The sequence below is a fragment of the Myzus persicae genome, unplaced genomic scaffold (genome assembly GCF_001856785.1).
Source record: "Myzus persicae strain clone G006 unplaced genomic scaffold, MPER_G0061.0, whole genome shotgun sequence".
Lineage (NCBI taxonomy): Eukaryota > Metazoa > Arthropoda > Insecta > Hemiptera > Aphididae > Myzus > Myzus persicae.
In genome coordinates this window covers 46,810-73,183 of record NW_019104358.1, presented here as the reverse complement: position 1 = coordinate 73,183, position 26,374 = coordinate 46,810, and the positions used below count along the sequence as shown (strand labels likewise).

Below are 26,374 nucleotides of genomic sequence, written 5' to 3'. Positions count from 1 at the left end.
ATGCCCGGAATACACGAGGCTAGTTTTTCAAGCTAGGATAGCAAGGTAATACTAGTAAGCTAGAAAGCTAGTAATAATAGCTTTGTGTAAACAGAACTAGCTTTGTTTTTAAGCTAGCAAGCTAGGGAATATTTTAATAAACTAGCGTGTCAAGCCAGGCTAGTTTAATAGGATTGCGTTCTATTTTTTTTGAGCTAGCACACCTCCCACCACTGAATTTACTATCCTAGATAGTGTTCTATCTCCGTGTAGACGGCAAAGCTAGTACATCATCGGCTAGAGCAGTGTTCACGCTTTATTACGCCACGTGGTTTGTTAAAATATGTGAATCGGTATTGTTGTTTTAGGTTTTTTTATACGCCAAAATGCCAAAATTAAGTAATGATCTTAATTTAAAGTTTGTAGAATTATATCGCGAAGAAGAATGTCTATGGAATGCCAGTATTCCATCATATAAAAATAAATCTATGCGTGATACATCACTACAAAAAATATGTGCAGAATTGAATACAATCGGCATACAAATGACAGTTAATGAAGTAAAAAATAAAATTAAAAATTTAAGAGCAACATACTGTCAAATGTTGTCAAAAATTGAAAAATCAACCAGGTCCGGTGCAGGTGCTAATGAGGAGTATAAACCTAAATTGAGTTGGTTCGAGGAAATGCATAGTTTTATAAAAAATGTTCCAATGAAAAGAAAAACAATCGTAAGTTATATTTATTTTGTAAATAATTAATAAATTAATTAAAATAAATTAAACTACCTATTTAATTATTAATTCATTTATTATTATTCTTAATATTAAATATTATTTACAATATTATTAATATTCATATCATATTTCCTTGCCATGGCACCGCACCCTCGTTGTTAAAATAGTCTTTAATGGTTTCTCTTTTTTGGACTGCTGAAATCGAAGGATGGTTACTTCCTTGTCGACATAAGTTTTCTAAGCCTGTAGTTTCTGTTCTCCATGTACCATGAATAATATTTCTTGCCTCAATATCTTCACGGTCGACATCACAGTGCGTTATATAATTATTTCGTTTTTCTTTTCGTAACCAATTATGCAAAGCACATGCTGCTAATACGATTTTATCCACTGTATTCACATCAGTAGCGATAGGTTTTTGAAAAATACGAAATCGGCTTACTTATATTCCAAAAGCATTTTCAACTATTCTTCTAGCTCTGGATAGTCGATAGTTGAAAACTTTCTGAGCCACTGTTAAATTGTCACCTGGGTAAGGTTTCATCATATATGGTTTTAACGGAAATGCACCATCGGCAACAATCACTCCACCATTTGGTAAAAGATTATTCTCTAGTTTATTATAAATAGAGCAATTTCTAAATACACTTGCATCTGATGCCATGCCACATGCACCGACATCAATATATCGGAAACAATAATCGTCATCTACTATTGCCATAAGAACAATACTGAATACTTTTTTGTAATTAAAATATATATTGCCACTGTTGTCGGGAGCTACAATTTGTATATGTTTTCTGTCAATGGCGCCATAACATAGTGGAAAGTTCCATCTGTTTTTAAATCCATTTTCTATTTCCGCCCATTCTTCGTTATTTGTCGGGATCTGTAAATATTACAATTAATGAAATCCAAAGTAAAATAATGTATATTATCGAATATATATATTAATATTAATTTTTTAAATTGTGTGTGTATGTTTATACTTCAATGAAGACAATTTTTTTAAAAAATTTTAGGACAGTCAAGAGTTAGAAACAATTGAAGAAATTTTAGATAACAGTGATGCCAATATTAATAGTGAAGATAATATTGAAAATAATGAGGTCAATGGCAATATTGAAGACAATATTGATAAAAGCGAAAGTATTTCAAATTTAAAAAATTTGAATGCTCAACCATCTACATCTTCATCTTCTTATAAGAGGCCCTCTATACCTACATTTGTACCAACTACGAAAAGAAAAAAAATTGCACAAGTGACGTCATTAGTAAATGAAATAAGGTCAATTAAGGACGATTTAAAAAATATACCAGAATACGAAAATAATATGCCAGACGAAAATGAACATGACATTTTTGGAAATTTCGTAGCAAGTCAACTCAAACACTTATCTCCTACACAGTGTATTATGGCTCGTGATCAAATCAATGCTGTATTATCTCGTTGTCGATTGCAAGATTTAAACTATGGGAACACAACATTTTCATTTCAGACACCTTTTTACAACTCTTCAGACTCCAACATGACATCAAACAGTGTACCAACATCACAAACAGAGGGTTCATTTTTGTCAACAACTGAATATCAAGATAATTCTAACCAAGAAAATCAAATAAATGATATAAACTACGATGACTATAATGATAATCCTATAATGAGAGCATTTAAAGATGCATAGTTATTTTAATAATATGTATAATTAGTAATAATTAACAAACAATTTAATGAATAATATTTATAAATAAATTGAATAATGTAAAAAGTAAATGATAATAAAGACTTAATAAAAATATAAAGTAAATACAAACCTTAATGTTTTCTTTTAATGCCTTGTAAATTTCGACACATACTTCAGGTATAAATTTACATATTGAAGATCTTGAAACTCGGTAAAAGTGACTGAGTTTCCTGTAATTGATGCCAGACGAAAGAAAATCTAAAGTGATCTCCAACTTTACTTTTGCTGGTATAGCCTCTCTCATTATAGTATTCATACTTTGAATTTTTGGAGCCACACAACTTAATAGGATATCGAAAATATCTGGCGACATTCTCAGAATACTCTTGAACTCGCCTATATCTTCACAGCGAAGTTCTTCTAAAAGTAATGCAGATGATCCACGTTCTTTCCTTCTTAAAATCCACGGTCTTGTCCAAATACGTTTTTCTAGTAACACTTCTAAATCGTCTAATGCAATGTCACATAGTTGCCGAAGCAACTGTTTTATTCTTATTACATTATTCTTTTTTCGAATGCGGTTCATTTTTATTAATTTTCACTAAATTGAACTTCACAAATTTTAAAAAGTGCCCGGAATTCAGCCGAAGTGAAGGTCTCGAGTATACTAAACTAAAAAACTGTTATTAAATACAATTTTTCCTAGCATCGTATAAACTATTCTAGCTTATTCCAAGCCAGGATAGGCGTTGGGAATAGCTAGCTTGCTATCCTAGCTTGAAAAACCAGCCTCGAGTATTCCGGGCAAAAAAGAAGCCAGTTATTAGCCAACCTCTCAGTGGGAACAAGTCATTGACCGCAGATAGTCGTGACAGCCTATGATCATGTCCTACGCGTTAGTTATTTTCCCTGTTTCTTTGTTTTTTTTTTTGTTTATTCAACTGTACCTAAAAATATTTTTATAAAGAATATGTATTTATATAATAATTATAATGATGTGTACTTAATTTAATAATGCTTACGTTCCGTTCCGGACTAGATGGCACACTATTGTCATCACTTGTTGACGATATATTCACCCTTGGTGACATCCGTTTCCTGCGGGTTCTATTTGTTGGCTGCAATTAAAAATAAAAAAGGATGGAAAAACAATAAATAATTAAATAACAAAAAAATATTACCTTTTTTGGAGATTTTTGATTTGAATTAGGATATTTATTTTGTCCAATTATTATCGATAAAGTTTCCAGAGTAGAATTTTTCGGTTCAAAGCCTGGTAAGTCACTTCTATATTTCCAATCTGTTGTCTGCAGGAAATATTTGGGAAAAACTTTATCTCTGCAGATGGCTTTACTTCTGACTGGTTTTTTGTCTTCTACTTTATATAAAATCTAAAAATAAAAATAAAAAACTATAATGTAATATTTTGAATAACAATAAAACTTTTAGAGTGTATTAAACTCAAATTATCAAAGTGGTAATAATAATATTGCTATTAATCAAACAAAAAAGTATACACACATTTAATAATTTTTCGTTCTTTCGCAACCAATTTTCAACTGTTCTTATGGCCACAGGGTTTAGAGCTTCTTGCCCACATAAATTCATATATATACATCCTGTAATGTCAGTTATACCAGCAAATTCACGTTTTACTTTTTCAATATATTCCTCCATTTGTGGTCTTGTGACATCAGTCGGGTTCTCATACCCAAGATTGTGAGCTATCATCTGTTGCATCACAATACCACAAGCTCTACAAAAATGCATTCTGGAAAAATAAAAGAATCAGTGTCAAACATATGGGTTATTTGATTTTAATTAAAAACCACTTAGATTAATTATAGTTATGAAGTGGACCACTAAATTGCATTTTTTTTTCAAATAGTTAGATCTATTTTTGAGCATAACAATTATTTTTCCCCTTTTATTCGTAATATAAGCAATATAAGCTAAATTTAGAAATATACAATTGCTATAAAATAATTTTCGTAAAGAAATTTGATTTAATGTCAAAGATTTAACTTTCAGTGTTAAATTTTGTTCAGTGTACTTCAAATTATAGGAGACAATTACAATTACAAGTTACTTCTTGGTGTTTTTAGGGGGTCCGATTCAACAGACATTTTTAAAATTGTCTACAAATTGTTTCGCCAAAAACTAAACAACAACAAATTTACAATTATGATTGAAAAAATTAATTCAAATGAACTTATTGATAAGATTATTAAGTGTGAACATTTTCAATTTAGTTGCTTACTTTTGAGATATTAATGACTTTTTAAAGACTTCCAAATAAAAATAAAAAAGAAGTTTTGGTAACATTAATATTTAAAAAATTGTTCGGTATCACCATATTGCTATGGAAATTGAATTGATTAAATTAATTTGGATAAAACCATGTCAAAGTTATGCTGATCAACTTTAAAAAAAATGAGAATGGGCCACTTCATAACTGTTGGTTTACTTCACTCCGTTCTACGGTATTAATAAAAATGTCATATATACCTTTTAAGTTGTTCATCCTTTTTCTTTTGTTCTGATTCAGTTAAAGTCTTTGAATTCATATTGAACTGTAAATAATACAAAAAACAATGATGAAATAATACAACCAAATTTATCATCAATGGTAGACGCATTTGAAGTGGGTAACTCTATATAATACTTACATAATAAAACTCGAAATAAGGTTGTAAAATAATGTCTTTCACTGGGTTTTATGCATATATACTGTGGATAAATTAATAAAAAACAAAATTATTACTGTATATTATAATTTAAAACATGTTTAAAATTAGAATTACCTTCTCTTGTTCTGGATCTTTAATTATTTATTCATTTAGGTCGCCTAAGCACGTATCCACAGACATGGGAAATAGGCTGGTGCGTACTAAATTGGCCAGTAAGTTTGTATCCCAAAGAGAAGCCAGTTATTAGCCAACCTTCTCATGGGAACAAGTCATTGACCGCAGATAGTCGTGACAACCTATGCCCATGTCCTACTCGTTAGTTGTGAGGGAATTAGGATATTTATTTTGCCCAATTATAATAGATAAAGCTTCCAGAGTAGAATTTTTCGGTTCAAAGCCTGGTAAGAAACTTCTAGATTCCCCTGTAACACAACAAATGTCTAATAAATGGTGATTCACGGACTTTTAAGTTTATAAAGATAATTATTTTTAAATAACAACTCCTCATATAAAAATACAATATCAAAAAACCACTAGGTATATAAGAACTAGTATGATTTAAAAAAAACTAAATATTTTATAGTTACTTAGAGAAGACCTAAAATAGGGTAATAGGTAGTAGGTACTATAATTAAATATTTATATTTAAATATATTAAATAGAATATCATTTTAAATAAATATATTAAACATTTTATGGGTAATTAGATAATTTTTAGAAAAGTAGGTTTTTGTTTAATGATTAAAAATAACCAATGAACCAACATAATAATAATAATAATAATTATTATTATTATTCTATAAATTTAACAATTTTTTTTTTAATATTTGAATATGATCATTGATCAGATAAAGAGTTGGATTTAAAAGAATTAGAGTTTCCAATGGATAAAAGATATTTTCAAAAATAACAGTTAAAAAATTAAAAAAAATTAATTAAAAATATTGTATCGGTTTAAATTGTTTTTTCTTTTTTTTGCAATGTGATATAACCACTGTATGATTACAACATTACACGTTTTCTTAAAAAAACTATAAAGAAATAAAATATAATTTTGTTTGACCATAACTTATGGTTAGGTTAAAAAAAAATATATATATATTCTAAATATTCTTTCACTATAATATTCCCAATTTTAATATTTATTTAATTATAAGAGTATTCAACTGTCAATTCTTTTTCAAATGCAGGTTTTATCAATACGAGCAGTGACGATTTTGACAGTAGTGACGAATCAGAAAAATGTGAGATTGAAAGTAATTCTACAACTAATGAAGTAATATCAGCTCCTAATCCTACTTATAACTCGATTGATAAAGTAATATCTGGACCAGGAGATCTTTCTCAGACATTGGAAAATGGACCAAATCAACCTAAATTGGTATGTTTTCCCAAAACAAAGTATGGTAATCGGATGAGACATTTTTCTCTGAGTTGGTATAAAATATATAATTGGATTGAGTATAGTATCATCAACGACTCTATTTTCTGTTTTCCGTGTCGATTTTTTTTAAAGAATAATAGAGAAAAATCCATTTTTGTGAATGAAGGTTACAATAACTGGAAAAATGCATTGGGTAGTAATAGTGGTTTAAAAAAACACCATATGAGTAATGATCATAAAACTTCCCATGCAATGTGGACATCTTATTTAGATATGAAAAAAGCAGGTTATGTTTCTGTGGCCTCTCTAATAAATGATGGACATCTGAAACTAGTAAAAGAAAACCGTAACTTCATTAAATCAATAGGAAGGGTTTTGTTGTATACAGCAGTACAAGGCATAGCTCAAAGAGGTGATAATGAAGGAGAAAGCAGCCTCAATCGTGGAAATTTTGTAGAACTTTTGAACCTTATGGAAAATTTTAATGATGAATTTAAATCAAAAAGAAGATCATTACCAAATAACGCCAAGTACACCAGTCCACAGATTCAAAATGAAATGTTGTCAATTTTTAATGATATGATCCAAGCCATAATAAGTGATAAGAGGAAGACCTTACAGAAGAAAGTTCTTTAGAAAAACAGAAATTCATTTCAAAGTCTGATTTGAAACTTAATTTATTTTTACCAACATTAGATTACATAATTAATGAACATGACAAACGATTTACAAATAATACAAATATACTATCTTCCATATCTTATTTGCATCCACAAAATGAAAATTTTTTAAACTATGAACAATTAAAACCTTTGGCCCTTCACTACAATATAGATTTAAAAATGTTCCAGTCAGAAATTAAAATACTACCTACAACTATTAAGAAATATGAAATCCAAAATAATATAAAAATTAAAAGCTTAATGAATCTGGTCGATCTCCTTGAAAAATATAAAATAGTATTTAATGAAACTTATAAATTAACCATTCTATCAATCACTATTCCAGTATCCAGCGCAGCATGTGAAAGGACTTTTTCATGTCTAAGAAGATTAAAAAATTATATGCGAAATTGTATGTCAAATGACCGACTCGTCAGTTTGTCAAGTATTTGTATAGAAAAAAAATTGCCAAAAGTTTGGACCTAGATGATTTTGTTAATAGATTCTCTATTAAACATAAAAATAGAAAAATACTGTTATATTAGAACATAAATTATATTAATTGTATTTAATTTAAAGATTATGTCTATATATTGAATACCTATTTGAATTTTATTATTATTAATTATTATAATTATTAAAAGTATTATTTGTATTTGATTTTTATTTATGTATTTTATCAATTTTTTTTTTTATTACACTTATTATTGGCATAATGATAAACTATGGTATTTTTAGGTTATATACTTATATATTTATAGTAATGATATTCTGATAACTACCTTTTTATAATATAAAAAGGTAGAGGGCCCACCCTTACAAGGTACAAGGTAATATATTTAGGTAGGGGGCCCATCTAATATTGGCCCACCTAGTGAATATTTTCTGACTACGTGCCTGCTTGTACCATTTAACTGTGTATAATTGTTCACCTTGTAGATCGTATTCACACTGCAGTCTGGTACTGTTACCTACGATACTATGTTTTTCAATTTTGAACTCCAAGAGTCTAAGGCAAAATGCGTTATGGACGATCAGGAAAAGTGTCCACAGCTGCGTCGACATTGAGACATGATTATGGTGGCCGTTCCAAATACGTGATGATGAAACCATATTAGTCATAACTCATAAGACAGAAATGGATCGTTATTTCTTATTAATTCATAAATTGACAGTTGTTATCATTTTAAAAGCCCTATTGATAACCAGCAATAATATTGCTATATATTAAGTTTGTTCCAACATGGCATTTGGGATTAGTTGCCGACTGATCCGTGATTGATTTACTGCGCATGCGTTAACGTGGCTTAATCACGGACTCTTAGATCAGTTGGAACGCTTTTCGGACTATCAATGATTGTAAAATGTAGATAATAAGATAAGAGATGTTTGTTGTTTTTTTTAAATTTGTTTTTAATATTTCTGTGGTGCGTTGTTAAATAAAATCAAAATGAGTGATTTTGAAGATTCGGATGACTATCTTATGTCTAGTTCTTCATCTGAAGACGAAGACGAATTAGAATTAATTAATATCCCTAAAAAAAGAAACGAAAATTTTTTAGGTGAGTAAATGCTAACAGGATGGTGAGAATCTTTTTTATTAGTGATTATATTTCTTTCTTTTTGTTTAGAAGAAATTGTACCACAATATGACAATGAAACATATTTTGGACATTTCCGGATCAGCCGTCATGTTTCAACAATGATTGCTCATTTGTACAGGAATAGTAATTATTTTAAAAATAACAAGTATGGACAATTTGGTCAAATACCTGCAGATGACCAGGTTTGTTTTTAAAATTATTATTGCTATAGAAATTTTAACTTACAAATCAAGTTATACTTTTGTTCATGGTAACATTATCTCAACTTATTTGTATACATTTATAATTTTAAATAATGTAAACTAAGTAATTATTAAAGTTTGTAAATTGTCATATAATATTAGTCGTTTACACAAAACCTTAATTGGTTTCAGATTATTATCTTTATGTGGTTTGTTGGGCACCAAACTGCTAGCTTTAGAGATGTTGCAGATCGCTTTAATATTACTCTGAGCTCTCTGCATAGAATTATTGAACGAGTAACATACTTTTTAAGCAACTATTCACCCCAGATTATCAAATGGCCTAATAATGAGCAAAAAAGAGAATCAGAAAAGGCATTCAGAGAGAATGGATTTCCAATGGCCATAGGGGCTATCGATGGTTGCCATATTAAAATAGATAAACCCGATAAAGATCCAGATTCATACATCAATAGAAAAGGATATTATTCAATACAAGTAAGTATTCACGCGATTGCTTGATTAACCTTATTACATGTATTTATTGTCAATACAAAATTTGTTTAGATGCAGGTTGTATGTGACCACAAAAACAAAATTATAGATTTCTTTGCCGGTTATCCTGGGTCCGTACATGATAGTAGGGTATTTAGAAATTCACCACTGTGTAATTCTTTGCAAGCAAAATGTGGTTCTTATTTTTTGCTCGGTGATAGCGGATACCCATTACAAAATAATTTAATGACTCCATTCAAGGATAGAGGAAAATTAACAAGAAGGCAAATGAAATACAATTTAAAGTTGAGTCAAAATAGATATAGGATTGAACATTGCTTTGGAATCTTAAAACAAAAGTTTAGACAGCTATATCACTTAAAGTTTAGAAACATTGTAAAAATTGTCCATTTTATGCGAGCATGTTGTGTTCTATACAACATTGCCCTTGATGATAATTTTCTTGAATTACTTGATGAAACACCACCTCCAACCCAAGGTATTATGGAGATTATGGAGGAAGAGGACATTGTGGATGACTACAATGCCAAAATTATTAGGGATACAATAGTAGCTGAACATTTTATTTAAATAGATAAATATATACTGTTAATTTTGTAACTATTTAAATAAATATATACCTAATAAACAAAACTGTCATAATACTTTGTTTTATTTATTTTGAACCTAACATTATTTTAAAATGTTTATATTTTAACAACATTCTATTTTTTATTAATAAACAACATAATATGAAAAATTAAAAAAACCTTTTTTAACAAAATAAAATAACACTCACTTGGTTTTAAAAATAGTCATAAGCCTCAACTATTAAAAGGTATATAACATAATATTATAAAAATTAAAAATACATTTTTTAACAAAATAAAATAACACTCACTTGGTTTTAAAAATAGTCATAAGCCTCAACTATTAAAAGGTATATAACATAATATAAAAATTAAAAATACATTTTTTAACAAAATAAAATAACACTCACTTGGTTTTAAAAATAGTCATAAGCCTCAACTATTAAAAGGTATATAACATAATATAAAAATTAAAAATACATTTTTTAACAAAATAAAATAACACTCACTTGGTTTTAAAAATAGTCATAAGCCTCAACTATTAAAAGGTATATAACATAATATAAAAATTAAAAATACATTTTTTAACAAAATAAAATAACACTCACTTGGTTTTAAAAATAGTCATAAGCCTCAACTATTAAAAGGTATATAACATAATATAAAAATTAAAAATACATTTTTTAACAAAATAAAATAACACTCACTTGGTTTTAAAAATAGTCATAAGCCTCAACTATTAAAAGGTATATAACATAATATAAAAATTAAAATTAGTTTTTTTTTAAACATTGACATTGTAATATCTTATTTCTAGCCTCTATGAGCTCATTTCTAGTTTTAAGTAGTTTTAATTTTTCCATTTCAATTTCCAATTTTTGTTTTTGATAATTTAGTCTATCTACTCTAATTTTTTCTATAGTACTAATTTTTTTATTACAATTTTTTTTGATTTCTTCTTTTTTAGAGCTTACAATTAGTTTATGTGTGTTACATTTGGATGTTGAAGGACTTTCCACTTCACTAGAAAACAAATCTTCATCATTAACAGTAGGATCATGAACATCTTCAGAGGAAAGTAAAATTTCTGGATAGACATTTTTTTTATGAGCAAATAATTTATCCATTTCCTCACTAAATTCAAAATATTTTTTACCTCTCCCTGTGCCATTTTTGTTTTCAATGTACTTTTTATAATTTCTTTCTAGTACACGCCATCTGTTTTCACAATTGTTAGGGTTGATTTTCATTTCATAGATAAGGCTCATTTCTTCAGAAATTATTTCCCACATCTTCTTTAAATTTTTAATTTTCAACGATCCAACTTTATCCTCATACTTGCCATATAAATCAATCAACATCTTTGAATTATTTACATTCCAACGACATTCATCTTGGTGCGCAAAGGTGTCTACAGGCTTTAACACTATGAATTCATTTAGTTCTGAAATTGAAAATAAATGAGTAAAAATAAAAAGCAATTAAAGTAAAAAACTACATGTATATACCTTCCATTTTATATGTTTTAGGTACCTACAGTTTATATAAATATCATAAAATTGTTTATAAACGTTACGTGAAAATTCAAACGCGTACAATTGATAAGAAATATTACTGAAATGTTGATAACATGAATAATAAATATATGATAATAGTTTCTCTGACTATTAGTCCCCGTCGGAATCAGCGGACCGTTTTGACTGTCCACAACCAGTCCTAAAACTCGTATAATGACGCGTTGGAACAACCGCCTGATAGTTTGAATTTGCGTTTCGGGTGTGTTGGAACGGAAAAATTTTACTGCGCATGCTCCCGCCAGTTCCATTATAGTTTGATCGCGTGTTGGAACAAACCTAATATTTAAGATATAATAAATTGTGATGTTGATGTCGCACGTGATAGTTGGTGTGCTTTTTTAGTGGGGTTAACTTTAAAATCTGAGTCATTATTATGAGTAGTTTTTCTAAAACTGACTTAATATTAATAAAGTTTTCAGCAAAAATGCGAATAGATTTATATTTCGCAAACCAACGAGTATCACACAAAAGTGGTATATTTGTAACCAATTTTCGACGAAGTATACTTTCACGAAAAAAATTAATAACTTCTTTAATTACTCCTACAGTATTTTTATTTCTGTCACTGCATTCAAATCATTTACAATGATTAAGTATATGCGAAGCACAGTGAAAAAATGTTGCTTTAGAATATTTATCACAAATTATTTTCTGAACTCCATTTTCCTTTCCAGCCATTACTGAACACCCCTCAAAACCTAAGCCAACAAGTTTATTCTTATCCAAACCGTATTTTTCAACAGATGTCAAAATAGAAGTAGTTATACCAACTGCATCTAATGTTTGTAGTGCACTAAATCCTATAAATTCTTCTCTTATAGTTTTTGAACTATCAACATAACGAACACCAATCGAAAGTTGTTCAATGCCAGCAATATCGAAAGTTTCGTCGTCTAATAGTGAAAAACTTAAGGTACTATTTACTTCTCGAACAATTTGATCACATAATACATTTCCACATAATAAAATTAATTAATTTGAATTTAGCTTTAGTATGACATGTCGATAAATGCTCAGACAGAACACTATCTACAAATTCAACACAAAATTTTAAAAGATCATGAAAATTTCCACTACAGCTAAATTTGCCTCTAATTGCTAGATCATGTGTCGCACCAAATATTATTGATGACAAAATAAGGACTAGCTTTTTTCTATTTTGTTAAATATTTTGTGAGTGTTGAGCAATATTTAATTGATCTATAACACTTTTTTCTTTGTTGGACATAATTTTTAAAAAATCTGTTGATTGAGAAACCGAATCTCTATGCCATTCAGATTGCTTAAGTTTTTTTGCATGAAAATGAAAATCTTTATACTTGGTAAATTAACTATAGTGCGATCGACGAAAAGTAGGCCGCGATCGCCACGCGCCTAACGGCCGTTTTTCGTAAATCCAGGGGTTCTACGTTTGGGAGTACTATAATTATTATAATTTTTTTTATTTCTATAAACGTTAGTACATTACACGATTTGAAATTATATTAGGCGGGAAAACGTTTGGAGACCCATGCCGTAAAACGGCCGGTAGGCGCGTGACGATCGCAGCCTACTTTTCGTCGACCGCACTATAACAATGAACGCTCCTAATAATCCTCTTTTAACGACAGGACGAATAACAACACAATGTTTGCATAAGCCGCCTTTTAAATGTCTAGAATAATCCTATCTATGATGTTAGTATTAATATACAATAACAATGAGTATATTTTTATACTTATTTCATATGTCAAGAGTGATTTCAACAAATAATTTGCCTCGGTAATAAGGTAATATTGTGGTAATATTTATTGAGCTACAAGTTCATAATATTTTTGTCCAGGGGGGGGGGGGCAAGTGCCCTGTCTTGCCACCCTAATGGGCGCCCATGGTCTGTGCATGTATTTTCATTCAACATTGTCCAAGTATGTTTCATTATTATCCTAAACAGTAAAGTTCCAACATTTTAAAAAGCGTTTAAAGAAGGTTCTTTTTACAAATATGTTAACTTAGACTTTCGTTTTTTTAAAATTATTTTCTTTAATCATATTGTGTTATCATTAATGGCATTTAAAATTAATTTAAAAACCAACCACAAATATTAATGCATTAGTACAGAATTCCATAAAATATTAATAATTCTTTACTGCACACATTAAATGTGTTAATTCAATGTGTACACTCTACTCTGCAATATATAATTATTACTTAATTTGTATCTGTACATACTTATTTCATTTTAACCAAATAGATTGTATCACTATTAGGAACTATCACTAATGAAGTAAAATAAATTATCCTGCTAGACAGTTGAATATATCCAACTATCCTCCTTTGCTTAGAATTGTTTTTGAAATCAAGGGTACCCACTTTGCATTAAAATTCAAAAAAACAATTCATTTATATCAGTCACCTATTCCTGTACCTTGACATTTTTGTTACAAGTTAACACCTGTATCTTAAAATATACATATTTATTTATTATTATAATAAACGAGTAAAAACCCTTAGTATGTTAACAGTAGTTGTGTTTTGTGTACAATTTTAGTTGATAACTAGAATAAAAGTTATATATAAACATAAATATTTCAATTATAAAAAACTGTAATGATTGATTAAAGACTCTACAACAAAATAAAAGTATAAAAATATGGATTGAATAAATAATAATAGCACATAAAGGTTAAAAAATTAGTGACTATACACTTATAATACCTCTTTAATAATATATGTTTGGTTAAAGGGTTTACTTGTTAATAAATAATTAACAGATGATTTTATATTTTTGAGATCTGTTGGATTTTTAAAATGGGACTAAACCCTCTAACCAAATTAAACATAGTAAGAACTAAAAACTAAATCGACGATTGAATGACAAATCAAACGAATCATTTTAGTGAGTCGAATCAAATGATTTGGTTCACTTAACGGATTCATTTTTCCCATCCCCAGTTACAGCTACCATTTAAAGTCTGTAAAAAAAATAATTCTGATGAAGTTATCTCTGAAATATCGTCTTTAGTAAATCTCATAATAGGTATTTTCGCTCAAAAATCATTTTTTTATAACGTAACGTTTGTTTTTTGTAAACATGTTTATGTTGTTGGATTTAATTTTTCATCTGTAATGTGCTGCCACCTGCCGGCCGTTTCGAAGTCGGTGAAATGGAGCCTGTGATTTCTCCCCACTACTCCAATAATTTAATTTCCGCCACAACTGTCGACTGCAGCGGTGATGGTCGGTCATTACACAGTGGCGACTCGGTGACGGCGGACGTTCTCCGATAGAGACTGGACTAATTTATACAAAATAATTTTTTTTAGTATTCATCACAGCTTCATAACAAATAAATTTTTAATTAGGGAAAACAAACACGAGATATTTTTCACAGCTTGAACTGCTAAGGTTGCAACAAAAATAATATAATTATGATTATGTTAGCTGTAAGCTATAAATTAATAAGAATTATTTTCTTACAATTGGCATTGCCGATTGACAGCATTCCATCTACCTACTGGATAAATAAAATTTTGTATTCAATCATTTTAATATTACAATTACTATGGATATTCAGATAGTAGGTACCTACCTCAAAAGTATGCATAATTTTTCCAGAAGTAATTTAAGTACGTGAGAGCTCATCTAAGAATGTGAGTATTTTACGGCAAAAATTGCAAACATACGATTCTGGGTCGTGTATTGCCTACGTCTTGAATACCAACTTTTGAATAAAAATATATATATATATTCTACACTATCATTTTCATCACAATAATCACTGCTCTTTTCGTTATCATTGTTGACTTAAGTCATGGCTACTACTGTAATCCTGATTCATTCTGGAATGCTAGAAATTTACATGATACAAGGTAAAATGATTAAAAAATAGCAATGTTTACCTTTAGTGACAGGAGATTTGAGGTTAGCATCAGCGACTGTGCTTTATTCACTTCATCATTATTATTGTTTGTGCATGTATATTTACATCCATAACCTGTACTGTAATATATATAAATAAGTTAAAATATTGCAATCAATGTATTTTGAATAACTATAGAAATTCAAATTTTGAAATTAATATGTGGTTTATACGATTGGAAATTTTGAGAGAAAAAAATTGAGAATTTTGTATGCCATAGTATGTATGAAGGTGCATTATTAAATAAGTCCGGCTCCTGAAATTGAACATGCACAAACTCATATAAGCCATGTGTTAATTTAAAATTTTAAAAACAGAATGCAACAATGAACGTCGGTTATATTGTTAAATAAAAAATAATAATAATATATTATTATCTAGTTCTCTTTTGAGTTCAACACCATCATACCGCTATTGTTAAGTTCTGTAATAACGCAAAGATTACAATAAAATTAAAATTATGAAAGAATAAAATAAGTGGGTACATCACCGTAAATATTAATACGACGCCTGCCAATACTAATACAGTAGACGCCGCTTATAAGACTCACTTTAGGACCAGCACAAAGTGAGTCTTATAACCGAATGAATCTTATAGGCGAAGTGGAAAAAAAAATTAATTACGTATTTATAAATGATCTAAATTTACGTTACTACCTTCCCCCTGATCGTCGGAGGGTTCTCGAGGTCGTGTATTCGAGAATCTGAGCAAATACACTCTATGATATAAATGTAAATGCATGCGCATATAATTTAATATAATGCAGTCAACATTACTATGTTTTATATTTTAATATGTATTACCTGACTCGCAGTTGTCACTGGGTTGGCAGTAGGAGTTTTAGGTGACACAAGTTAATTATTTAAAATACTCGAAAAAATAAAGAAACACACTGATTATTGCTCGTAAAAAGGAGTCCAGTTGTCGCTCGTAGAATTCGGTATGGAGAGGTTGTAAATCTGTTTTCGCGGTGCGCCTGCACTCTTGAGAAATTGTTGGATTGTGGAGAGGTGCTTATGCACTGATGAGAGGTGACGACGCGGTCAAGCCAGCCAGATTCGCAGGCGGTCCCATCAAAGGCCTCCGTGTTTCTAAAGATTTACCGTTATCCTTAGTGATAGAGACCCTGATTGGACCATCCCCTGTATCCGGCTTCGTAAGAAACAGATCACACAAGTGGCGACAGATGGTCACAACTATGAGTGAGTTTCTACGTGACCAAATAATGCGAATCGTTCCTTTCATCAGTGATTAATGGTATTTATTAGATTTTTTAGCGAATTTCTAAGTGTGACAACTCGACCGTTATTTATTTTATTGAATAAGTAAATAATATATACAATTATGATATGTGAGCATATCATTACAGTTCAATCCGGTAGTCAATGCATTTTTGGACTTAATTAATTTGGTACTGTGAAAGTATTACAGGACAAAGTTCTTTAAACCATTTATCCAAATGATTAACCATTTTCAGATCAAATGCTGGTGTTGGAAAACAAACAGCTATATGTGCAAGATCTTTGTTTTTATTAGTCTTGCTATCTGCGCCATAGCACTTGAACATGTCGTCTGAAATGTTTTTTTATTAAGTGACAACATCACAAATTGAGTATGATGTTTGATTTCATTTGCTTATGATGGTACAAGTAATCATAACATTGATTTAAGTAATCAATGACATCTTTGCACCCGTTAAAGGCCTGTGCCAGCGATTTGAGTATTGCCGTAGAAAAGTCACTTGGCACATTAGCAATTAAATCTGACTCGTCAAATCCGTAATTTGTTGCGAATCGTTTAATGCATATAAGATATAACCAACTGGGAAAATATAGGGTCGATTGATTGGTACTTAAATATTCTGCAACTGGCATCAAGTGGTCGTTTGATTTTATTACTGTCATTTAGTACAATAAACGTTTTTTTTTTTTTTATTGCGGTATGTATTACGATTGTACCCGTGTTGCATCAACATGCTTTGTGATTGGCTTGAGTTTATTCAAAACCATCGATTGTTCTTTACTGAAAATGTAATACTCCAAGTTAGAACTTAGGGAATGTGATACGTATTTCTCAAATGCTGAGTTTTCAGAAGCCATTTGTATCATATCTAATCTATCATCGCTTTTAAAATCAAACTTGTTCAAGCGTCCGCGAGACACTGTTACACACCTGGCGTATTCAGGGTGAGCATACGTGCTCACATTAAATTGTTTAAGACGAATTCGTGTGTGGACGGTAAAGTGAGCAGATTCAAACCACGCAAACATTATCGCAGCATGGATATGCTCAGCACGAGCCACTGACTGTCGGTCTCCCGGCCATGCTTAAAGGAAATAGGTTGTGCTCATCTTGAGCGTGCTCAGGTGTGGACTCGCTTTTATACACACTGGTTGTTGATCTTATTTGTAGAATGTTCCCTCGTCTAATCTTGCTGTAAGAAGATTTAATAACATTTTTTTGCCACAAAGCCAACAGTTTTTATAACCCGCCTCTTTTCGATAACTCATTCACTGTGGTCCTCTTAGAAAGTTTGTTAATTTTCATCATGGCAATAGTTTAATGGATTGCTAAGAACTTTTACAAGTATTGTGTCTATAGTAACCATATATAAGTTGGTTGACATATTTCTAAGGTTTTTTGACATTCTATCATGTTTACGAGACAATTTTTCAATTTTATTCCATTCACTAATTAATTACTCAAAATTTCCCTCAATAGTGTTTCGATGTAAAAAATTATATCGTTTTTATTTTTTATTTTCTACTTCACTACTTATTGTAGACTGAAATAGGTTTTTGGAATTCTGCGCTTCTGCTTCTATCTCAAGAGTGCTACGCGACAACAGTTCCTGGCAATTTTACCGGAGTTACTGCATCGATCACCTCCGCCTCATTAGAGTTCTTGGGAGAACAATTACAGTCAGCATAACTAGTATCATATTTAAAATTAACGGCTTGGGGTGAGTATGTAAATGTTTGATGCCTAGAAATGTCTAGTTGCAAAATGATTGAAGTAGAAGTGATAATATTAGAATAGTCTACAACCAAAGAGTGTTTGCCTTTTCAATAATTTTAATTTCACCAGATCTAAAGAAACTGTTATTCAAAGCGTTCAACGTCCAATCAGGTTTGGAGACATTCACTCAAAAGGTTCATTTGATTGCTCTATCCCTGAACACTGAGATCCGATGTCACAGTTGGCGTTAAAATCTAGTTTTTGCCTAACATCCTTTCTCAGCATTTCAGCTCCCAATGCATGAACTACATTATGTAATCATTACTTGGTTTTTGTTATTGTTAGTTTTAATACCGGTTTGTAAATATCTTTTATTCTAGGTTCAGACATTTTAACAGATTGGTCTATTATAGATGTTTATTTTCTTATCAGCAACATCCATTACTGCGTTGACTTGCCTTTTGAATACTTGCATATTTATTTTTTTTGTTCAGAGATACTGCTATCAAATTATCACTCAATAAGTGTGGAGAGTTTTGATGTGCCGTTTGTTCTACTGCATAGGTATTGTCAATATTATTGAAGATGATGCATCTTTGTTGTTTAAATTATAAAAAAACTTGTTAATATAGAAAATGAAGAAAAAAAAATTGAATTTATATTACTTATTTTGATTCTTCAGAATCCGAAGACGTATTCCCAATGGTCAGTACTGTAGGATGTAACTGAGCTCAACATTTCGTCAATTATGAAATCGATATCTTAGAACTTCTATCTCAGTATTCCTCTTATTTTGTGTGAAAATGAAATTTTTCCACATGGTGTCAACTCTTTTAATGTTTTCGATCAATAATGATTTTTTACGTTACTCTATTTGTAGGTAGTGTTCATTTTCAAGTGATTCTTCACTGAAGACCACGCCAGTTCAATAGGAATTAATTCTCAGTGATATGGCGGAAGTCTCAAAATAGTACAGTAGTGAGATTTGACCAGCTCATCCATACCATACTTGTCGTACTTAGGTTTAATTTGGTTAACTATTTCTAATAATTCAGTGATCACCATAGACCTCTATCAATCAATTCGCCTTTGTCTTTCAACCATTTAATGATATCGGCTTAGCGAGTTGACATATTTGAAATTTGTTTACACTTCACAAGGTTGTCCATTATAATAACACAGTTTCTATCCATTGCCAAATGTGTTCCCGTTCATTTTCGCATGATAGTCGTTTTGGGGTTTTTTTTTTCATTACTCTATAGGCCACCTGGTAGGAGACCGTGTTCCGACCTTATTTCTAGAACAATGAGCCTTATCACATTTGTTTGATAATACATTATTCATTTATTTCTTATCGTTATCTAAAAATAATGATGGGACAGTATCAAGTTTTAATCTGTTCTTTTTTTCAGTATTCATGAAATAATTTTGTTTTTGCGGAGTACCGATAGGAATCAGTTTACCAAAAATCATTTTGGCAAAAAATATATTTTTATAATGTTTGCTCTTAGCACTAACAACATTTTTCAACGGTCTTGTGTTTCTGGTTCCCTTGATCCTTTATTTTCGTTTTAATGATCAAATTTAATATTCCGTATAAGTCAGCAAACTTTTTTCTTTGGTTACATCTACTCAAACACGCTTAACCTTCTAAAAACTGAGCACGGCATACTCTTTTACCACTTTTTTTGGAGTTTGGTTCTGTACAAACCCAAACCAACATTAAAGTTAACTCATTTCATAGTAACCTATGGTCGTATAGGTAATGTTACCTTCCGGTATGTAAAAAACATTGGTTTATTTATAGAAGAAAAACGTAATAGCGACTTATACAGTTATTATAATAAAGATAATGGTTTATAAATAATTTATGTAGACTATCTATTAGGATATCCAGTTTAAGCATCAAAACCTCTAAAAATTGCTTCTTTCAGGAGAGCAATTTGAAAATTCTATGAATAAACAAAATTATAAAACATTGAATAAATTAGTTTTGAATACAATTTTTGGTACCTATGCATATTGGTCCTTAGCTATACGTTGAAGGTGGTATGGCATATCCGGAATCGACTTTAATAGAATGTTCTATAGTAATGATGATAAATGAAAAATTATTAGTGAAAAATATTTAATTAAATAATCAATGCAATTTTGTAGTAAGTCAATTAAAAGAAAAAATTACTTTTACATACACAAACTAAATGATCACTGAAAATGTTATTTATTTCATGTAATATGAAATATGATGTTTTAATCCATAAATATCAGCAGCCAAACTCAGATATATCATCCATAACTATGTAGAACAATGTATCTCGTATACCACTGGAACGAATATTCGAATACTGTGATAAAACAAATTTAATTTTGTTAATGACTTCATAATAGCAAATGTAAAATAATGTTATAAATACTATTATATCCACAGGATATTTATTTTTTTGTATATTCCATTATGCCTATTTTTCTGTTGTTTAAAGATGTTCTGGTCATACCATTAAATTTATTTGTTATTTGTGTAGTCCAAAATCCTTTTTTAAAGCTGATATTATAAATATAATATGCAAAAAAATTAATTCATACATCATACGCTACAAAATAATTAAAATGAATATGACGAATAGCCGGCAGATTTTTTAGTAGGGTCACAGCTTTATCTCCAATAAAAACCAATGGTTGTTTATTGTGGTTTGTGTTTGGTGAAGGATTTGGATCCAGAAGATTTAGTTTTTTATGCATATAATATTTTGCCAAATATACATTCCTTAAATATATTGGAGTCCTTTCTCGACCATAAGATCCGACATCGATAGTGATAAATTGTAAATTTGCATAGACTATAGCAATGAGTACGATAGAAAAACACTTTGTAATTGAAAAACAATGATCCAGAATTACTAGGCTTTTTACATCGGATATTTTTACCGTCAGTAAGCAAGCGCCTAGGCAATTAGAAAAATTTGTTTTCATGTAAAATACATTTGAAATCTCTAACCAATTAGAACAGCCATCCTGTTGGCTGTAAAACTGACAACAATGCTTGACATGTCTCTTTAACTATTATTCCGAACGTATTAATTCCAACTCGAAAACAAAATTACAGAATAAATATCGCACCACCCTAAGTATCATTATTAGAATTATTTCCACAATAAATTGTTATATAAGCATGCGTTTACAAGAAAAAACTGGCCACAAGTGCTCTTAAATATACACAAACCAATTCTTTTAAAAAGAATCCAAAATTTACATGCAATCACATTTAATTAATTTATTAAATAATAATATGATTATATCAAATTACCATTAATATGTTGGATAATTAGTATGACCATTGTACTTATTACTTATTATTAGAGCCCGGATTTATATACATTTAAAAAGTGTCAAATATGATGCAAGGTTAATATAAAATATAATACGTACATTTTACTATGCCCCTAAAAAGTTCCAGGTCGAGCCTGGGCTTGACCGGCTCGCCCCGTGCAATCAGCATCAGGTAGCATGAACCTAAGTGCTATATTATGTGCACTTTTCGTGTAATCTTCCACACTATCCTTGAGGTGTTACACGTAAGTGCGTTTTTTTTAAAGTGGTTTTCGCCTGTAGCCCTATTCCACTGTTTTACCCTACCTAGTTTAAAGTTTTTTAGTTTAAACCACATGTGTGTGGAGAAACCATACAACATTCATGCCGCAATTGGACATTTTTTTTTTTTTTCGTACAATCTGTATAAAACTAATTACAATAAGCACAACGGAGAGCCAAAAAACTAAAATTATAAAATTCTTACTTCCAAAAAAAAAAATGGCTTTATCTGAGAAAATAATCTAAAGCAAGTTCTGAAATCACATCGATATCCGAAATTGTTGCGAGTCGCTACTCGCTGTAGTTCCTGAGTGGAGAAGAACCTCTTCAGTTCAGTTCTAGCAATATGTACTAAACAGAACTGTATGATTCAAAGTTAAACAATAATGACACATTTGGATCGGCAACGGGTATGCATTGCTAAACCTTTACACAATGAATTGAAAGATCAATGCTTTAAAAATAGTGTTGTTAACATTCATGCCGCAATTGGACATTTTTTTTTTTTTTATTAGTTTTTACAATTCTTGTAACTACCTAGACGAGCGTATAAACGAATGCAATTAACCACGGACAAATTGGCCGTATTTATTGTTACTACTGAAAACTGTTGTGCCAAAAAATGTTGAGAAAATCAAATAAATGTCCCATATATAAAACAAATACATACCTGTATAAATTGTCATGCATCACAGTACTTATAATTCATCATTACATTAAATAAAATATTAAAACAAAAAAACGCAATCAGAAATTAGCACAAAGCCGCAAACACGTTTAGAAATATCAGCAATAGAAAAAAATTAAGGTTAGGAAATTATTACGAGCGTTCACGCCAGCATGTCATTTTGGCATCCGGTGCGCGCGCATCACTGGCTTAGTGCATACTTGTAATAAGTCACAAAATTGAAATTGTGCAGGAAAGCTATTTTATATTTGAACTTTTTTGACACCCAATTAACTTATAATTAATATTTAATCAATAAGTTTCTTTCCTAATTGAAATTAACTTAAAAATATATGTATATTTTCTTTTATAAAACTTTTTAAAAAAATGAAAGGAAACAACATTGATTGATTAAATTTCTTCAAGGAATAAAAATAACATTTTTCTATACTTAATAATTTAATGGTATGAATCTATAAACTAGGTCTAAGAAATAGACAATCAAAGCTCGGCTGATTAGTTTGATAACATTTATTAATATGTTATAATTATTATTATTTATGAAATTATATTAATAATATTAATAATAATAATATGATACAATAGGCATTGAATACCATATTTCGTACTCCAAATTGGGTTATTTTTCTTTAAATAAACAAGAAATGACATTTATAGACCGTGTGCACTGAGCCATCGTTGTATTATTTTTTATCGTAAACTGAGATAAGATTAGACTTAATAACTATGTTTATTTTGAGATTGTATTGTAGACATACTATTTTGAATTTGAAGTAAAAACTATAAATATTATAAAATAACAGAATACATTTTTAACTATAAAATAAATCATATATAACATTATATTATTACGTACTGCGTTTTCCAACGTTATGTCTTGCGACTGCTGCGTCGTCGTATTCAAAAATGATTCTTCACCATCTTCATCCATTGTAGATGTTCCAGAAATTTGAACCTCATGATCACGTAAAAATTCCAACTCATTAAAGTACCAAACCGACGGCAAGTATACATCGTCGATACCTGCACCTGACTTTTTGCTAGCTACTACTTTCTTCAACTCACGACGATAATTAGACCTCAATGTGTTAATTTTTTTTTTTGTTGCATTTATGTCAGCAGTCAGATCAATTTCTTTCAATTTATTTGTTAATTGTACATAACCGTCTTCTTTCAAAATTCTATTTTTGTACAAATCACTTTTAACTTTCCACGTAGCGGGTAAACTACGGTACAAACTTATGAATTCGCGCCAAAATTCTTCATTACTTACCTTATTCGCCATTTTTGGACGAAGATATATACAATTTACGAAAAAAAAGACAAACAAGACTCGACTGCTCCACACAATTCAACTAGATCGACTGATAAATTGTACATTCATAGACATACACGGTCAATCATCTTAACTGATGATAAAAATTCAAACATGTTTGAATTTCATCAGTCATAAAATTTGACTGTCAGTCATTAACAGTCATACACATATACGGTCAGTCATGAATGTCAATCACGTTGATTGTCATTCAAAACTGACCGTGTATGGGGGCCTTGACGATCTGTGACAACCACTCTACTAGGTCCTGGCGCATAAATATCAGAAACTAGAAATTTAAAAAAATAAATATCAATTCATTGTTTCCGACTATTTAATAAAAACAATAATACATTTATATAATATAAGGAAGAATATTAAAAATAAATAAATATTTAATCAAAAGAATTTTTTAGGTATCTTATAAGTATTTTAGATTTTATGACTATTAGAGCCAACAAACACCAGAAAGTTAAAAAAAAATAATACATTCATATATGAAAATTAATTTTATTATATTTATGTTTATAAATAACATCTTATACTGATCGACTTACCATCATCAACAACTGGTTCAGCTGGGACAACCACTCTACTAGGTCCTGGTGCATAACGATCATCACTATCATCATCATTGTAACTTGTACTGTCACTCAGATACTCTAAAATATAGAAACAAACCGGTATTAATTATTTAGTTATTAAAATTATAGGAGTAATTAATATATAGTATATACCTTCCCCTCTAATTGCCTTAAGAGCATCATTTGCGGCTTGAAGAAGCCCTCTATGGATCTTTGATGAAGCAGCCACTAGAAAAAACATTAATACACCAAATTAAAACAAAATAAATAACACTTAATTTGCCTATATGCATATAGTATATTACCATCTAATTTTTTGAAATTTTGTTCTGTGACCTCAAGTTGCTCTGTAAATTGCTGTGCCCTCATCATCATCTGCTGCTGTTGATGCTCGGTGTACTACTATAAGTTAAATATTAAAATTGTTAGGATACCCACACTACCTTATTAATATAATTAAATATATATATTTACAAAATTATTTTATCAAAAAACTTCAGAAGTGTTTGTATTATTATAGTACTGGATTATTTTTGTTTTAGTATTAATATTTAAGTAAAACACTATTAAAACAAAAATTAAAAAATGTTCAACTAGATCAGTGGTCGGCAACCTTTTTGGATTCCCAGGCCACATTCATAAATTAATAAGAGTTCGCGGGCCAGACAAAAATAAAAATCGTATATTCCAAATTATTTATCAAGAAAAAAATAACTGAAAAGATCTTTTGTTCTCCGGTTAGAGATTTTTGTAATTTTTTAACTTCAATTTCTTTTAACTGTCTGTGTAAGGTGTCATATTTAACTTTATGAATGGTTTCATAATGCCGTTCAATATTGTATTATTTTATACAGAAATAAATTCACGACAAAAAAGGCACATGACTTTTTCTTTATTTTCGAAAATAAAGTATTGATTGATCCATTTATGTTGAAATACACGACATTCAGAATCTATTTTTCTTTTTTCACTGACATTCATTATAATTTGTTTAAAATTTAAATTAACTTTAAATTAATAGCCAAATAAACGATCAATATAATTAATATAAAATATAAATTATAATTTTAATAAAACTACACACGACGCAAACCGCACATACACGAACGAAGAACGCAATGTTACTGAACAGAATCGAAAATTAAGATTATAACATAAATACACTCGTCGTTTCTACTCTATCTTATCGGTAACTGTCAAGGTATATCTACCGTTATAAAATATGGCAGATATAAGCGTTCAATTATACAATATGATTTTTTTGATATGATATTCAATTAAATTTCATTGTCGTAGAATTTAAAGCGGGCCGTATACAATTCATGCGCGGGCCGCCGGTTGCCGACCACTGAACTAGATGGATTACTTTTAAACGACTTGAGCAATGTTGAGTAATTTAAGCTTTCAATGAAGTAGTTGATTAGAAAATTAACTAACTAGTTAAGTTAAAAACTGAAATGTCCACCTATGATACTAATGATAAACTGAGTATGTAAATAAATCACAATACATTGTACTGAAAAACTTACAGTCTTTGACAGCTTCTGTGACTTCATGATTACTGCTGGGTGCTTCTGCTTGTTTGATCACTGTTTCAACCACTGTATAAAATAAAAAATGAATCGTTATAGATATTCTTAATTATTAAATATTAATTAACACCATCACCATCAACTTTAACGCCAGCATCATCAACTTTCACACCATCATCACTCGAGGCAATGCATGCTGTTATCAATTCTTCAACCACTATAAAA

General features: G+C 29.8%; 3 protein-coding genes across 3 annotated transcripts; 2 read left to right on the top strand and 1 right to left on the bottom strand.

The window, feature by feature from the left end:
* The first annotated feature begins 60 nt into the window (after nt 1–60).
* On the top strand, nt 61–1,210 carry LOC111041491. The gene is made up of 2 exons (XM_022325765.1): nt 61–702; nt 1,194–1,210. The coding sequence occupies exons 1-2, from the start codon at nt 366–368 to the stop codon at nt 1,208–1,210; spliced, it is 354 nt and encodes a 117-aa protein (XP_022181457.1). The 5' UTR covers nt 61–365.
* Nucleotides 1,211–8,587: 7,377 nt separating this feature from the next.
* On the top strand, nt 8,588–10,009 carry LOC111041490 (putative nuclease HARBI1). Its single transcript, XM_022325764.1, has 4 exons — nt 8,588–8,699; nt 8,769–8,923; nt 9,116–9,421; nt 9,491–10,009. Exons 1-4 carry the CDS (start codon nt 8,588–8,590, stop codon nt 10,007–10,009), a joined length of 1,092 nt encoding a protein of 363 aa, XP_022181456.1.
* Nucleotides 10,010–20,340: 10,331 nt separating this feature from the next.
* On the bottom strand, nt 20,341–24,003 carry LOC111041489. The gene is made up of 2 exons (XM_022325762.1): nt 23,575–24,003; nt 20,341–20,394 (listed from the first exon to the last, which is right to left on the bottom strand). Exons 1-2 carry the CDS (start codon nt 24,001–24,003, stop codon nt 20,341–20,343), a joined length of 483 nt encoding a protein of 160 aa, XP_022181454.1.
* Between the last annotated feature and the right edge of the window lie 2,371 nt (nt 24,004–26,374).